Genomic DNA, 14,988 nt, shown 5'->3' with positions numbered 1-14,988 from the left:
CACTCAGAGAATTACTAGTTACATATAATAAAAAGCTAGCCGCAACTTTATGGCATTCTAAGTAAGTTAGTATTGTTAAAAAACTACTACCTAAAAGATGTGCTGCATATATACACGCATAATTCAGATACATTTACTATTTACTAGTCCTTACAAATGTGGCCTGTGGTTTGATGTTTTCCGCAATGTATCTGTAACCGAAAGTTGCCGCAATGTCAGCATCAGTATCAGTCTGCTTCTGAGCCCGAGTCCTGGATCCTGAATACTGAGTCCGGAGTCCTGAATTCCGAGTCCTTGGACCCACTCCCACCTGAGCCCACCCACCGAGCCGCAAAAAGAGGACTGCAAGTGACGCAATGCAAAATCCTTACCGCAATCCCTAGAAAAATTTATGAGCACTCAAGTTGATTCAATTTAAAATTTCTCCATGCGGCTGCTAACCGAACCCTTTTCCCCGATTTTCGTCGCTTTTCCTTACGTTTCCTCCCTTCCTCCCCCCTCCCCCACTTTTCTAGCCTTCAGTGCCAGCCCCCGAAATTGTGACGCTGACGTCTCATTTTTATAATTAGGCTAAGCCCAGGCCCAAAGCCAAGTTGCCAACTGTGCCTGCGCTTTACTCTCTCTTCAATTTCCCCCGACTTTTCCCCGCTTTTCCTACGAAACCGCTCTGTTTTGGCCCGGCTAATTGTGCGAAGGCTTGCGAGGCATCCGTTGCCAAGGTTTCGCCAGCGAGAACTACGAGTATATATGGTGGTAAAGTATGGAACAATGCGAAACTTTGTCTGATATTGTTGGCTCGGACATTTGGGGGAAATGCGAAAAATTAGCAGCTAAAAAGCAACAACAGCAGATGAGGAGCGAAAGCAACTAAATTTGCAGCCGGCGAAAAGTTTTGCGCATTTTGAGTGGCATCAATTTTGACATTTACCTGCAATGTGGCCAAAAAGGAAAGTTCGGTTCTCAGCTTTCCCGCTAACTGGGCGCACCTTTCCCTAAGCCGATTTCAAGTAATTTCAGCTTTAGATTGTTTTCCTCTTTTGGGTGAAAAGTTTTCTTGATATGCCAAATTATGAAAAACAAAATAAAAAACAAAGAAGCAGAAATTCTGGGCAGGAAAAACTGCAACTAAAGTTCGGAGCATGGAATGTGTCAGGATGTATAAGTCTGTAAAAATTCCAGCTACGCTTTTTGTGTTGTTCCCACTTTTGTTGTTTCGAGCTGGAAAAGTTTTTGGCGCAACGAGCACGGAAGTTGCAGCCTGCAGCCCACGGTGGGGCTGGAAAGGCGGGTGGCAAAGTGGGCGAGGCAGGCGGAAGTGGCGCATGCAAAGTGCAAAAGCTCGTTGAATATGACCGGGCATTAAAGATGCCATAACCGTGTGTGAGCGCCCCTTTTCCTGTGTGTGTGTGTGTGCTTGTGTTTGTGTGGGCAGGATGTCAAAAGTTTGGCTAAGTAAAACCTCATGTGCATCTAATTAAAAATATAAAAAACTTTATTTTAAAGCCGCCAAAGAAAACTTTGTCTCCAGCGGAAATGAGTGTGCCTCGGTGTGTGTGTGTGTGCGTGAGTGCGAGTGTGTTGACTCCAAAGCGAAAGGATTGTTGCCTCCTGCCGCTTTCTGTTGTATTTAAAAGTTCCAAGTTGGCATGTTTATCAGCACGAGTGTGTAAAGGGATTTTTCGTTTCGCAAATGAGCTGCCAAATTGGCATAACTTGCTGCGCGGAAGGTGACAGCCAAAACAGAGAAAAGCAAACTTTGAAAAACCCAGCGTGGTTAATTAGTTTCATTTTTGGGCGCTTTAGGAAATTTCGATTTGCAGAAATCAAGACAAAGATGCGTAAGTCATAGAATTATAATTAATTGCCATATATTTTTATGATAGCTAAACTATCTAGAACATGATTGCTCCATGTGATGGCTTAAGGCACTAATAATCTTTGAATACCATTTATCCCAATTTAAATCCCTTCATTCATTATGAGCGTCGTCGAGTCAAGGGCTTAATGGCTTGCTTTTGACAACCAAATGCTGACCAGTTTCAAAGCTGGCAAAAGTATTGGATAAAGGAGTGGCATTTTTGGAATGAAGGAGTTGCAGAAACATCCCTGACCAAACCAGACGGATCCACTGACAGTCACAGCCGCAGCCAGTTTGAGTGACTGACTCAGACTTCGACTTGCACATGCCATCAGTGCGGCTGATTCGGATTCTGGTCCATGGTCCCAACTTCCTCAACTCTCCGACCCCTTTCGTCCGATGTCATTAATGCAACTGGAGGCTCGAGAACCCGCCTTAACCCTTTTGGACAGCCCCAAATGCTTTGCATTTCTACTTTGCACTGGCCGCATGTGCGACTACTTTTCAGCCTCCCAAAAATCCAGCAGCCCAACGGGAAAAGCAACCAGTTTGCCCCCTCAGTTTTCCCCAGCCAGTCGGTTCGATGGGAGCAAAAAATAACAAACGAGCACAACATGAGCTGAAAATAAGATTTTTGAGCCATTTCGTTTTGTTGCGTTTATGTTGGCTTGTCCATGTGTGTGTGACTGAGTGCGTGTGTCTCTGGGTGTGTGTGTGTGTGTGAGTACTTGTCCTAGGCTTGGTAACATCGTCTGGCCGACTCTGCGCCTCACTGGCTGATGTATTCATGAAATCGTGTGATTAATGGCTCGCACAACATTTGCACACACTGTTCCATCTCCAGCTCCAGCTCCTGATCCTCCTGCTTCTTCTCCTGCTGCTGCTGGCACTGCTGCTCCTTGCATCCTTTTGCTCATCCTAGACAGGCGGCGTATCTGTCTGCGTGCAGATAAACATGACCGAACCGCTCCTCTTTTTAGCCACTGAAAGAAAAGAAGCGAATCCTTACACCTAATAAAAGCTGTAAATGTGGAGTATTGGTTTTCACTATTGGTATGTCATCATACTGCTAAATAATTGTATGTTAAGTTCGTCAAATCCTTGGTATGTAAAATTATCTTTTTTTAACAGTGCTGTGGCTGGATCAATCTTTTTTCAAGTGCACCCGCTGCCAATCTCCGCCAGCAAATGCTGCGCATGCATAACGGGCGAAGGATGTGTGTGTTGACGAGGACGAGAACGTGGACTCGACCGGGGACAGAAGGACATGCAGGACGACGCAGCAACGACGACGACATTGGTCACAAAAATTTTCCGGCTCTGCGCGTTTGTCTGCCATTTTATCATAGTCGGCCGAGCCGCATGAGGCGTTGAAATTAACAAACATCCTGGGCCTTCGCCTCCTCTCATCCTCTCGGATCCTTTCGCATCCTGGCCGAAACAAAAATGCGTCGTAATTAAACCGAATTTAATTGCTTTCGCCTGTGCCCCCGAATGCGCCCCATTCCAGCGCTTATAACTATGCTATAATCTTTGACACTTTTATTGCGGCTCTAAAAGTTATTAACTTGATTTAATAAGCGCCTTGGACAGCGGCGGTGGCAACAACAAGGAATCGGAATGTTTAGCATTTTACAGTATCGTCTCATCTGAGGGGAAAAGTTTGCCAAATGAATTTGATCGCCTTGGCATTCAGAACGTGCCTTTAATTAACTCATTTTTCATTGGCACTGCCAGCGGGGCGTCCTTGCGGCAGGACGAGGGGTTGAATCCGAAGCCGAATGAAATCCGTAACCGAGGGTTAGGTAATCTTATCTGCTAGGTGGGTCGTTCCACCGTAGCTCGCGGGCCTTTCAGCCCGAGCCCATCACTCATCCGGAGCCCAAGCCTTTGTCTCCCTGCTGATAAGCCCAAGAAAAGTGCCCATCTCCCCCAGTTGGGCTGCCTTTTCGGTTTTATCAGCGTGAACAAATTTGAATTAGCCATTTGAATTCGGAATTTGGAATTTTCATGCCGAATTATGCGAGGCAGCGTAGCTTGGCTGAATTTGCATCGATTCGCGCGGCAAAATAGCAAGATAAATAGTTGAATAAACAGTGCCCATTAAACTGTCTTTAAGGATTTAAATGAATGAAGAAGATCATCGTATGTGCCATTAGTACCATTTTTTGTATAGTTAAGACAATTTTTCTCACAGCTTCAAGTGTCAAGCAAACTAATCTAAACTGGGAATTAGCCACCATAACAATTGAGCTTAATTTGTGGGAAATCTGCCATAAGACGTGCTTTGACACACAAGACAATGGCTTTGTCACTGGCACCTCAAAAAAACGAAAATAAAAATGAACCAAAGACTCTCACAAGTTGTTTCATTTTTAATCAAGCTCGTGTTTTTGCATGGCTGCCATTTAGGTGGGTCAAAGGTAAATGCAATGGAAAATGCAAACTTCGAACCCCCGAAGAAAAGCCAAGAAAAGCCAGACACAGATGCAGACACTTTTTATGGGCAATAGAAAAACCTCAAAATTGCAGATTTAATTTTATTTTATTGCACCTCTACCCGCTGCCAAAGAAAATTGTTTCTTTATGCAGGATCTCTATTGTCCTGTCGACTGATGGAACGGAAGGGATTTCCGGCGGGTGAGTGTGGAATTTAATCAAGAAAATATTCGGGGACACTTGAAACTCAAGTCAAGTCAACAATTTGTGGCTTCTCGATAAGCTCGGGAAATTCCATCTCGTGCTGGGATTATTTAGCCTGCACTGCACCGAATGATTGCTCATTAATAAACATAAGCAACAAATTGCTCGACAAAATCAAAAAACCAAAACCATTTACGAGCTCAGTGAGCAGGATTGGAAAAAATTCCAGAAAAAATTGCGAAATGGTGGATGGGTAGCCGTTTTGCTGCGGTATAATATTTGTAATCAAACGCAGTCGGAGTCATAATAATCAAGTCGTAAAAAACAAATCCATTTTCGCGCTTGAATAAACAGCCAAAACAGAGACTCTCAAGACGAAGGATCCCCAGACAGGGTCGTAAGATGGGCAGTAAAAACAATGATAGTAATGGCGGAACATTTTTACACCTTCCACGGCAGCCACAAAAGGGATCAGGATAAACATTCTGTGGTAATAAAAAGAAACAGCACAAATAGCTCAATGGTTTTGATTTTGGTTTCGGTTTTGTTCCTGGCTTGTACGCTTTTTTTTACGACCAGCCAGGATGACAACGTGTAAATTTTGCGCTTTATTTAACAGTGCAAATGACAAATCTGATTCCATTTAATGATCGTAAAATCACTCATCAAACGCTGTAAATTGCAATGTAATAGAAAAATAATAAGCGACTGCGATGCATCGAAGATGTTATCATCGTAAAAGCCGAGAGTCGTAAAATCCGAGAGTCCAGGTCCTTCAGCTCGAGAAAGGAAGGTCCTGGCGTTAGTTTTCACACCCAAAACAGTGTCGGCTGGGCGGATGCAAAGCTCTGGCATCATTACACTTGAGTGTTTTACAACTTCCGTTGAGTTCGCCCTGGCCATAAAGTGTAATCTTCATGTTTTTATTAGGCGGATGAGCGGATGGGGGCGATGGGTTGTCAATGGCTCTGAGGGCATCAAATTGACAGCTCCTTGGAGTCGTAAAACTCAGCCACTGTCTGGCCATTCATATATATATGTACATGTACATATGTTGGGGGTAATGATTGTCACCGGCTAAACAATTAAATCGAGGTTAGAAATGGCGCATAAAAAGCGCATAAAAAGGACATAAACACAGACCCTCACTTCGACAATGATGATAATGATAATGATGTCGATGACGATGTCGTCAACGCATCGTAAACATTTTAAGCCAGTGTTTATTTTCATTTGGAAGGGATAAGAGCGGAACATGACCCTTATGCGATCTGTGGCCTCGTAAAACTCTGCTGATAAGACACTCAACTCGCCGCTGGTAATGATAATAAAATTATAAGTTACACACCCACATATGCTGGGGATCCTTCGGATGGGTCTCTATGGATGGGCACTTTACTACGGGTATTCCCCCGACTGCCTTGCCATCCTTTTTGCCGCCGTAAAGTGCGCTAATCAGCATTTAAAATTAACTAAATGCCCGCCTCTTAAGACAAACTTGATGAGTTTGGCCTTTGGCTCGCAAGATATCCTAGGGGTCCTTGAGTTCTCGGGGCTGTAAAACCAGGTTTATGTTGTTCTCGGCCCGTTAAGTGGATGGAAGATGCGTTTTTCATGTAGCTGCAAATGGCCGGGGCATGTGGCATCTTAAGATTGGGCCGTAACACTTAAGTGAGTGCCAAGTGACATTTGATTGCTCCAGTTCTGAGCGTTTGGAAAGTGCGGAGCTGCTGGCTTCGCATCGAAATTAATTGACAGACATTTGTAGGCAAGGCGCCAATTAAACCGGAAGTACTTAATTAAATTATCGAATAGAAGATGGTTTTAGCGTAGATATGTTTTAATGCTATAAGCTGGATCTAGCCAGTTAAGTCTTAGACTGGTAATGGGTTAATCTTTTTTCAATAAATACCATATTTAAGAGGAACTAGTGCAAGAGAGTGTAGAACTCTAGCTTTAAATACTGTATGCTTCGCTCTATTCTGATTCCACTTTAAGCCCCATTATCATATGGCACTCTCCGCTTTTAATTGGGCCCCCAGTCGGAGAGTGCGTGTCATCCGCACTCACAGACACACACACACACAGGGCACCCACACAAAGGAAAGCTTACTTCCGCCATTTTCTATGATGAATTGCTACTTTGGCTCAACGCACGCACACCCGTTCGCCGAAGAGAAGAAGATGCGCAGACGGGAGAAAGGAACAGAGATGAGCTGAGTACATCCAGGAGCTGAAAGGGATGAGGGACAGGAGCTCGCATAGATACACATTTATCCAGCTGTCGGCGGCGTTGACAGCGGTAGGAAAAAAGGAGTGCAGGGAGTGCCGAAAAGGAGCCGCTTACCTGGGCAGGTGAGCCCGAGCTCGGGACACGGGAAGTGCACTTTGGACACGGGACACCCACACATCGGGGTGCTTTTGCCGCTTATTTATGTCTGGCAATCATAAAGCGCGCTAAAGAGCGAGCGAAAGCGATAGAGAGGCGAGAACGAGACGGGGCGAGCGAGTGCAGGTTATGGCCTTCTATAACTCAGAACTGGTGAAACTCCAGACCCGGAACCCAGAACTCAGTGCTCCGAGCTCGCATGATGCCGCCTCTTTCTGGCCAACGTCTGCGTCCACTTTCGTTGGCTGCTGCTGCTGATGTATTCCATACAAATTGCAGGTTTTAGTGTTTTTATTTTTGCCCTCCAGCGCAGGGGTGAAATACGGAATCCTGCTGACTACGTTCGGGTGAAGCGGGTGGAGTGGGTGGCCGAGTGGCTGAGTGGGCGAATGGGCAGGCGCATCATCCATCAATGGCATTTGCGGCAAGGACAGCGGCGAGTGCTCTCGGTGAGTGCTTCTGACGTTTTTGTGTCGCAGACACAACAACACTAAAATCGGGGGCGAGTGGGGGAGGTCCCAGGATCTGGCTAGCATGCCCCTTCTTTTTTTATTTGCCAAACTCATGCGGCGAAATGTGTTCAGTTTTCGCTGCACAGCAAAATCAAAATATATGCACTGAGGGGAAAATTACGATCACATATAATTCGATGTAAAGTGACTTAGAGTTTTCTTGCCATTTATAATATTATTTTTATTATTATGTAATTGTTTTCATAAATGTATTTATGGCGCCCAAAAAACTGTATTCTTTTAACAACTCTCTGCATTCCATTCTCTTTCTATTATCCTTTTTCTTTAGTCTGTGGAAATTCCTACCCTTTTGCCCTATGCTCTGCTATTTGTAAAATAATAACATAAAATATGGCTGGCCTTGAACAATTTACATTTATTTTATTATTATTGCCCAGCCTCCGTTGAAACTCCGCTTCAACATGTGAATCGTTCTTCCCTCTCTTTCTTTTGTAAATGTGGGTGTGTGTGTTTTCGTGTGGGTGAGATGTCTGCATTGTTGTTGCGTCTCGCTTTTAGCTTCATTAAATTTATGTTGCCACCCCCCCGCCGCCCCCTCTTACTCCAAATATCCTGGGCCTAGTTGCACGTGCCGCGTGGCCGTAAAACAGATCGTAAAAGTTTATTACTTGCGGCTTTTGTTTGTTACTCTGTATGTGTGTGCTGCTTTCTCTTTTCCATACGAATGTGTGTATGTGTGTGTGTGGCGCGCTCTCGCCTTTCGATGTGTTTGTGTGAACCGCCGTCGCTGTCAGCTGTCAAATTGAATTTGTTTATATTGCCAACAGCTCGCCGCTCCAACAGGTTTCATTTTCACTCCCGTCCCGGAAATCATTGCGTCATGCTGATATTTTGTATTTTAACACCCCTCCGTCGCCCTCTGACTGCCACGCCCCCTTTTTCCGGCCATGTCATCCTCAGGCTTTGTGTTTAGGCTGCAAAAGTCGATTTTTGTTGGTTTAGGTCAGTTTAGTTAGCTGGCTTTGACAGCTCAAAGTCGAGGTCAACTTTTGTATGCCCATCATCAGCTGTCTCTGTGCGAGTGTGAGTGTGAGCGAGAGTGTGTGTGCGTGTTCGAGTATCCCTGTGTGTGAGACTGGGTTTCAGTCGGTGAGTGTGTATGTCCTTACACAGGATATATTTATGGGCCCGCTGGTCGAGACGCTTACACTCGCTGCGACGCGTCCTTGTCAGTTGCCAAAAACATAAAAAATCGATTTTATTATAGCCGTCAGTCTGGCCCGTCTATATAGATTTTCTGTCACCGCTGATATTGCCTTTGTCTGGGTATTGTTGTCCCTGTATGGGTGTGTGTTGGTGACAGGCTTAAATTTCCGGTGGCTCTGTTAAGGTTCGACTACATTTTTAAAGATCTAACAGGGTCAACGTTGCGTATGCGTTATATGTAAGTTAGCTAGGGAAATTATAAGCTAAAAATGAATTTAAATACCTTAACAGATAGTGAACGCTAAGTTATGTTTGAATTTATTATTATTATTATTATTATTTATTATTTGAGTAATAACAGACGAAAGTGACAATATATAGAATTAAGATAGGCATTCCAATTATGACATCATAAAAGCTTATTTCCAAGTTTTGCAATCTTTCCAACGAAATCGAGACCAAAACAAAAGGCAGAAAAAAAATAAACAAATTTAATCAAATATTCACCCGCTCAGCAAAAGAGCGAACTGAAAGCTTTGCAAAGCTCACTAAATGTGAATTAATCCAAAAAGTTTTCTAATCGAATGTTGAAAGAATCTTTTTAGTCTGCAAAATGTTGTCAACGCAGTGGAACGCAAATAAACAGATCTCTAGGCAGATCTACCAGCTATGCAGGGGTCTAGCCCAAAAGGTAAGGGAAAAATATTATAAATATATATTTATATATGCAATATAAAATAATAGGCCACAGCAGTGAGCTTGGTAGAGGCCAAACCTTATGCTGATATTCCGGGACCCAGCAAATTGCAATTGATCAGAGCTTTTCTGCCGGGCGGTAAGTGAAGGAAAAGCTTTCCAGTATTCTCTCATTGGAGAATTGTTGATCTTTTGTTGAAACCCTCTCTTAAGGTCGCTATAAGAATTTGCCGGTCCACGAAATGTTTCTCGATATGAACCGACAATATGGAAGTATCTTTAGGATGCCCAGTGTGGCAGGTACCGATATGGTGCTCACAATGAATCCTCAGGACTACGAAGTAATCTTCCGAAACGAAGGTCAGTATCCTTATAGAAGGAGTTTTGAGGTAATGGACTACTTCAAACGGGTTCACCGGCGGGAAGTATTCGATGGCTATGATGGGTTGACTTCGGGGTAAGTCAACTAGATTTGAGATATTGAGTAATATGACATTTATAAACTTTTAGAAATGGACCTGCTTGGGGCCAAATGCGCACTGCTGTCAATCCCATTCTGTTGCAACCACGTAACGCCAAGCTTTATATGACGAATTTGGTGCAAGTAAGCGATGAGTTTCTGGAGCGGTAAGCAATGTTAAGATTTTCACTATAATCTAATCCAACTTCTTTTATTTAATTTAAGCATTCGGACTATTCGAGATCCTGTTACGCAGGAGATGCCAGATGACTTTGTCGTGGACATTCGGCATTTGGTGATCGAATCGATTTGCTCTGTCGCCCTGAACACACATCTTGGCTTATTGGGAGAACAGCGGAATAACAAGGAAATTCAAAAGCTCGTCTTGGCTCTGCAGGATGTGGTCGAGCTGGGTTTTCAGCTGGACATAATGCCCGCATTTTGGAAATATTTGCCAATGCCTAATTTCAAGAAGCTCATGCGCTCATTGGATTCAATTACGGACTTTTGCTATTTTCACATTGGGAACGCTTTAAAACGGATCGAGGAGGACGCCAAGGCTGGAAAACTGAATGAGATTGGCTTGGAAACTAGCCTGCTGGAGAAGCTGGCCCGCTTCGATCGCCAAACAGCAGTGATTATAGCCATGGATTTGCTATTTGCAGGAGCGGATCCGGTAAGTTTACAATTGAATCACTTTACACTTGAATCACAAAAACATTAAGGCCGATAATCTTCCATTTGCAGACCCTTGTAACCTTAGGAGGAATCCTATTCAGCCTGTCCAAAAGCCCTGACAAGCAGGCTCGACTTCTGGAGGAGATCAGGGAAATATTACCCAACAAGGACTCATCGTTGACTATAGAGAATATGAGAAATCTGCCCTATCTAAGGGCTTGCATCAAGGAGGGCATTCGCATGTATCCCATTGGACCGGGAACCCTTCGCCGAATGCCCCACGATGTGGTGCTCAGTGGATATAGGGTTGTGGCCGGAACGGATGTTGGCATTGCGGCCAACTACCAGATGGCCAATATGGAGCAGTTTGTGCCCAAGGTTCGCGAATTTATCCCTGAAAGATGGCTGCGCGATGGGTCCAACTCCCATTTGGTGGGTGAAACAGCCACACCTTTTATGTATCTTCCCTTTGGTTTTGGACCAAGATCTTGCGCAGGCAAGAGGATTGTGGATATGATGCTGGAGATAGCCATTTCGCGGTTGGTAAGAAACTTTGAGATCGGGTTTGACTATCCCATCGAAAATGCCTTTAAGGCAAAGTTCTTTGTGCAACCAAATATTCCCTTTAAGTTTAAGTTTATAGAGCGAAGCGATTAATGTTGATGATCCTTGCAAAATATATATCATTATTCACTCAGGAAAAAACGCCTTAAAATAATACAAATTTTATATTATATGCACAAAAAAATATATTTATAGATGATGTTCTCTATAATAATGGTTTCTTAATATTCCCACTTTTTTTGAGTGAACAACTTGTAAGCGCCTGGCTAAAGACTTTCAAGTGGTTTTGGTTGCCTCACACGTCCTCGTCGCTGAAGTGTCCTTTTGAACTCAATACGGCAACATCCACTTGAGCCAACATATCTTTACTGCTGTCCCAAAATAACTTTGACATTTGCCGGCCCTGTAAAGAGGACTCTTGACTGCAGAGAAAAAACACGTCGTGTAATTTATGTATATGGAGGGGTGGTGACTGGAGTATTGACAATCTTGAAAAAAGGTATTTTAAATGAGCTTATGTTCGCAAATATCTTTAAACTAATTATCTTACAGTCTAAAGTATGAGGATCGTATAGATTTCGTTGAAAGCCTGTAAGTATGCAATACTTTTGCCAAAGATCACTTGTGGCGCCACCTTTGTTTCAGATTAGGTACTATTCACTGCCTTTAATCAACGTTAAATTCAAGTTTAATCAGCTTCGTTATGCCCTCACTTTAAGCCATCTCTGCAGGATACTAACCAATACTATTTGTATGCTCACTCAACTATAGCCTCTGCTTTGCCCATCTTTAATTTCATTCCATCAGAACACTCCTCGTCCTTCGTTATCGTTTGTAGTTGGACAAACAAATGCGCCGACATAAATAATGCAAAAGTATTCATTTTGACATCGAATAGACAAAGTTGCATTGAATTTTCATGTTTGTTCCTCTCGTTCTTTTATTTCTTTCAGTTACTTGTGCCGGATCTTATCTGACCCCCTCGCTCACTCCGCCTCGCTAACTCTCTCTATCTGTTTTCTGCTAGAAAGTCCTGCTCGTATGTCCTGGATTTTATGCTGCAGACCGGACTCACTCGTTGGTCGTCGTCTTGTGCATTATTAAAACTATTCTGATGGCGCTTCCGAGGATGGAGTCCACTTGAAATGTCAATGCTGGGTCCGCAGCTCCTTGCTCCTCTACTCCTCTTCTACTCTACTCCTAGCTCCCAGCTCCTTTGCTTCTTTGCTCCTTGTTCCCATTTTGCAGTGCATAAAGTTTTATCGCTGTCGGGAGAGGGTAAGAAGAAGAAGAACCCGATTCCGACTCCCTGCCTGCTGTTCTGTCACGTTTCCTGGCCAAGGACTCGCAAACTTGTGCCCGGGACGAAATGCATTTGCAATTGCATAAATGAATAGCATGAGGAGGTGGAGGCGAAGCGAGTGGCCCAGACAAAATGAATGGAATTCATTATTGACCAGGAGATGTGTCCTGCCGAAGGTAGGGGGCGTGGCCGAGGTGCTGGCCTTTAAATTGAAAATACATGTCAACTATCGGCTGCCCACACAAATCACAGTTTCAGCGCGCATTTCGCAATTTTCGTTGTTGGATTTTCAGAGGGCGGGGTCACATGCACTTTATGACATGGCACTATCCGTCCCATTCCCTGAAAGGACCCCCTCCAAAACCCTTTCACTGCCCATGAAGTGAGCAATTAGACAATGTCCCAGCCTCCTGCGCCTCCCACATCCTGTGTTCTGCATCTTGGCAATCGGAATTTCGGCTTTTCGCATTGAACTTTGACTTGCCATCAACAAGGGGCTCAAATGAAGTGCACGTTCAGAAAATGTCAGTAAATTTAAGTATATAATTATTATATTATAATTATATTACACACATTTAAGAAAATACAGATTTTAAAGGACTTAGATAGTATGTATAATAACACAAAAATAGTAGTGTCTACTGGGTAAAAAAGCCATACCAATTATCTTAGTATGAAAGTTCATAATTTAGAGTTAAGTTCGTTTATTGTTTAGTTATATTATTGTCTAATAATCTGCAAAATATTTGAATTTCTTGTACCCTTGTCACGGTGTTCATTTTCCGATTACCCCTCGGCCTCCTTACGCTAGATCCTGTCACATGACATGATGGCCGTCCATTGCCGAGCTGCCAATTTGCAACAGCACGGGCGTGGCAAACGGACCACGTCTAATGATGGCATACATAACCTGACTTCCCCTGAACGCCTCCGACCTGGCCAGGCACACGCCCACGCCCACGCCCGGTCCTTGGTCCTTGGTGCTCCGAGCTGTTCCTATTCCAATTTCTATTCCTGGGGCCTGTGACCAGTGCCTGGTCCTCAGGCCTTGGTCCTTCGCAAGTGTCATGTCACACAACGCACTCGGCTGGCTTGTCAATTTCGCAGCTGGGCGTGGCTGGAAGCCAGGAGCATGACTTGAGCCCCAGTGGCAGGCATTAGCATGTTCCACCGAAGGCACAGAGTTTAAAGGAAGGGAAAGGAAAAAGTATCCACATTGCAGTACAGGACAATCGGCAGACACCCCACCCACTCGCACTCGCACTCACATCAACATCCAATCGCACTCCCACACCCAAATCCCCACCCACTTTCCACCCCCCAGGATGGCGACCCGCCCTGACAGGCGTCCATGATTAATGGTTGTCAATGGCATTCCGCTCGGATCGGATCGGTTGGGCTTGACTTGGCCTGCATGCGGAAAGTAATTTTGTTATTTTAAGAAAAGCCCTCGCAGGCTCTAAGGATTCTGTTTTGCAGGAAATTGATTCCCCCCGCGTTTTCCCTTTTTTTTCCAGACCGCTGCCGCAGGAATTCCCCAACAAGTCGCAATTTCGCAACCTTTTGCACCCCGCGAGGTTCACGGCGCACAAGAAAAAATGAAATAAAACGAAAATATAAATAAAAACAGGGGCTAGATGGTGTTAATGGCATTGGAAATTTGCGTGGGGTGCGGTGGAAGAAATTTAATTTATTATTTCGAAAAGCAAAGCATTTCTAATCGAATTGTATGCCAAATATGCGTTTCATGGGAAATTGAAAAATTGCGCCCCAATTGGGTGGATTTCCGCCAGACACAGATAATGCCGCCAGAAATTTGAATAGGTTGGTTTTTAAGTGGTCGGGGTTGATAATGTCTATTAGATTGTTTGGCATTAATGATGTCTTGTGCAGAGGACAGAAGTTTTGATGAACAGGCACTTAGGGGAAATGAATAAAGTAATACAATTTAGTATTATAGACTGATAGAGAAGCATAACACATTATGTGATAAATCAAATCTTACACTAAACTTACTAATAGTGTAGGTAAAACAAATAAGGGGACGTTTGAAAAACTGATCAAACTTGGATGCTCCTCTAGGCCTTTAAATTCTTTAAGGTTAATTGGTACCTCTTTAAATCGCGCCCCTTAAATCGCCCGCAGGACCCTGCTGCTGTGCATATATTTTTATTAATTTTCCAAATGAATTCCTGACAACGACAAAAAGACAGTGACAACGATGACAACAACAGCGCGCTGCAGCGGCAGAAGCGCCGCCCCAGACAGAAAGCGAGTTATCCTGGCCGCCACAGGATAACAAAACAAAAAAAAAAATGGGGGCAGCCATTGTTGGCCACTGGCAGCCCGCTGCTGTTTCCCCCTTTTCTGGATTTTTCAGATCTTTTTTGGTAACTGTTGGCGACATTATTACGTTACTTACTTTACGCCATAAATGTTGTTACGTCATGGCAACCACCCAACGGACCATCCACCTACCCACATGTGCGCTAAAAAAGGCAAAACAATGAAATCAGAAGGAGCAGAAGGAGCAAAAGGATGCGATGGCTGCCATCATTGTTATGTGAATGTGACGACTTTTTGACTTCCGCCACGCTGATGTGTTTCCGTTTCCTGTTTTATGCACAACTTTTGTCCGCCGCCTTTGCTTCGCCTCTTCCTTGCGCATCCTTTGTGCGCTTGTTTCTTTATATTTTTAAATGTTTGCCGCTGATGAAA

At 44.0% G+C, this 14,988-nt stretch overlaps 1 protein-coding gene across 1 annotated transcript; it reads left to right on the top strand.

The window, feature by feature from the left end:
* Positions 1-9,150: 9,150 nt before the first annotated feature.
* Positions 9,151-11,108, top strand: LOC6606948 (probable cytochrome P450 12e1, mitochondrial). Its single transcript, XM_002031706.2, has 6 exons — positions 9,151-9,260; positions 9,314-9,404; positions 9,479-9,722; positions 9,776-9,892; positions 9,951-10,401; positions 10,473-11,108. The coding sequence occupies exons 1-6, from the start codon at positions 9,183-9,185 to the stop codon at positions 11,058-11,060; spliced, it is 1,569 nt and encodes a 522-aa protein (XP_002031742.1). The 5' UTR covers positions 9,151-9,182; the 3' UTR covers positions 11,061-11,108.
* The last annotated feature ends 3,880 nt before the right edge of the window (positions 11,109-14,988 follow it).

The sequence above is a fragment of the Drosophila sechellia genome, chromosome 3R (genome assembly GCF_004382195.2).
Source record: "Drosophila sechellia strain sech25 chromosome 3R, ASM438219v1, whole genome shotgun sequence".
Classification (NCBI taxonomy): Eukaryota; Metazoa; Arthropoda; class Insecta; order Diptera; family Drosophilidae; genus Drosophila; species Drosophila sechellia.
Note: the sequence above shows the minus strand (reverse complement) of the source record. Positions and strands in the feature narration are given on the sequence as shown.

Excerpts from the sequence above, each read along its gene's own strand:
- LOC6606948 (XM_002031706.2), top strand. The coding sequence starts at position 9,183 with ATGTTGTCAACGCAGTGGAACGCAAATAAACAGATCTCTAGGCAGATC. Across the intron at positions 9,405-9,478 it reads CAGAGCTTTTCTGCCGGGCG|GTCGCTATAAGAATTTGCCG; the intron begins GTAAGTGAAGGA and ends CCCTCTCTTAAG. Across the intron at positions 9,723-9,775 it reads TATGATGGGTTGACTTCGGG|AAATGGACCTGCTTGGGGCC; the intron begins GTAAGTCAACTA and ends ATAAACTTTTAG.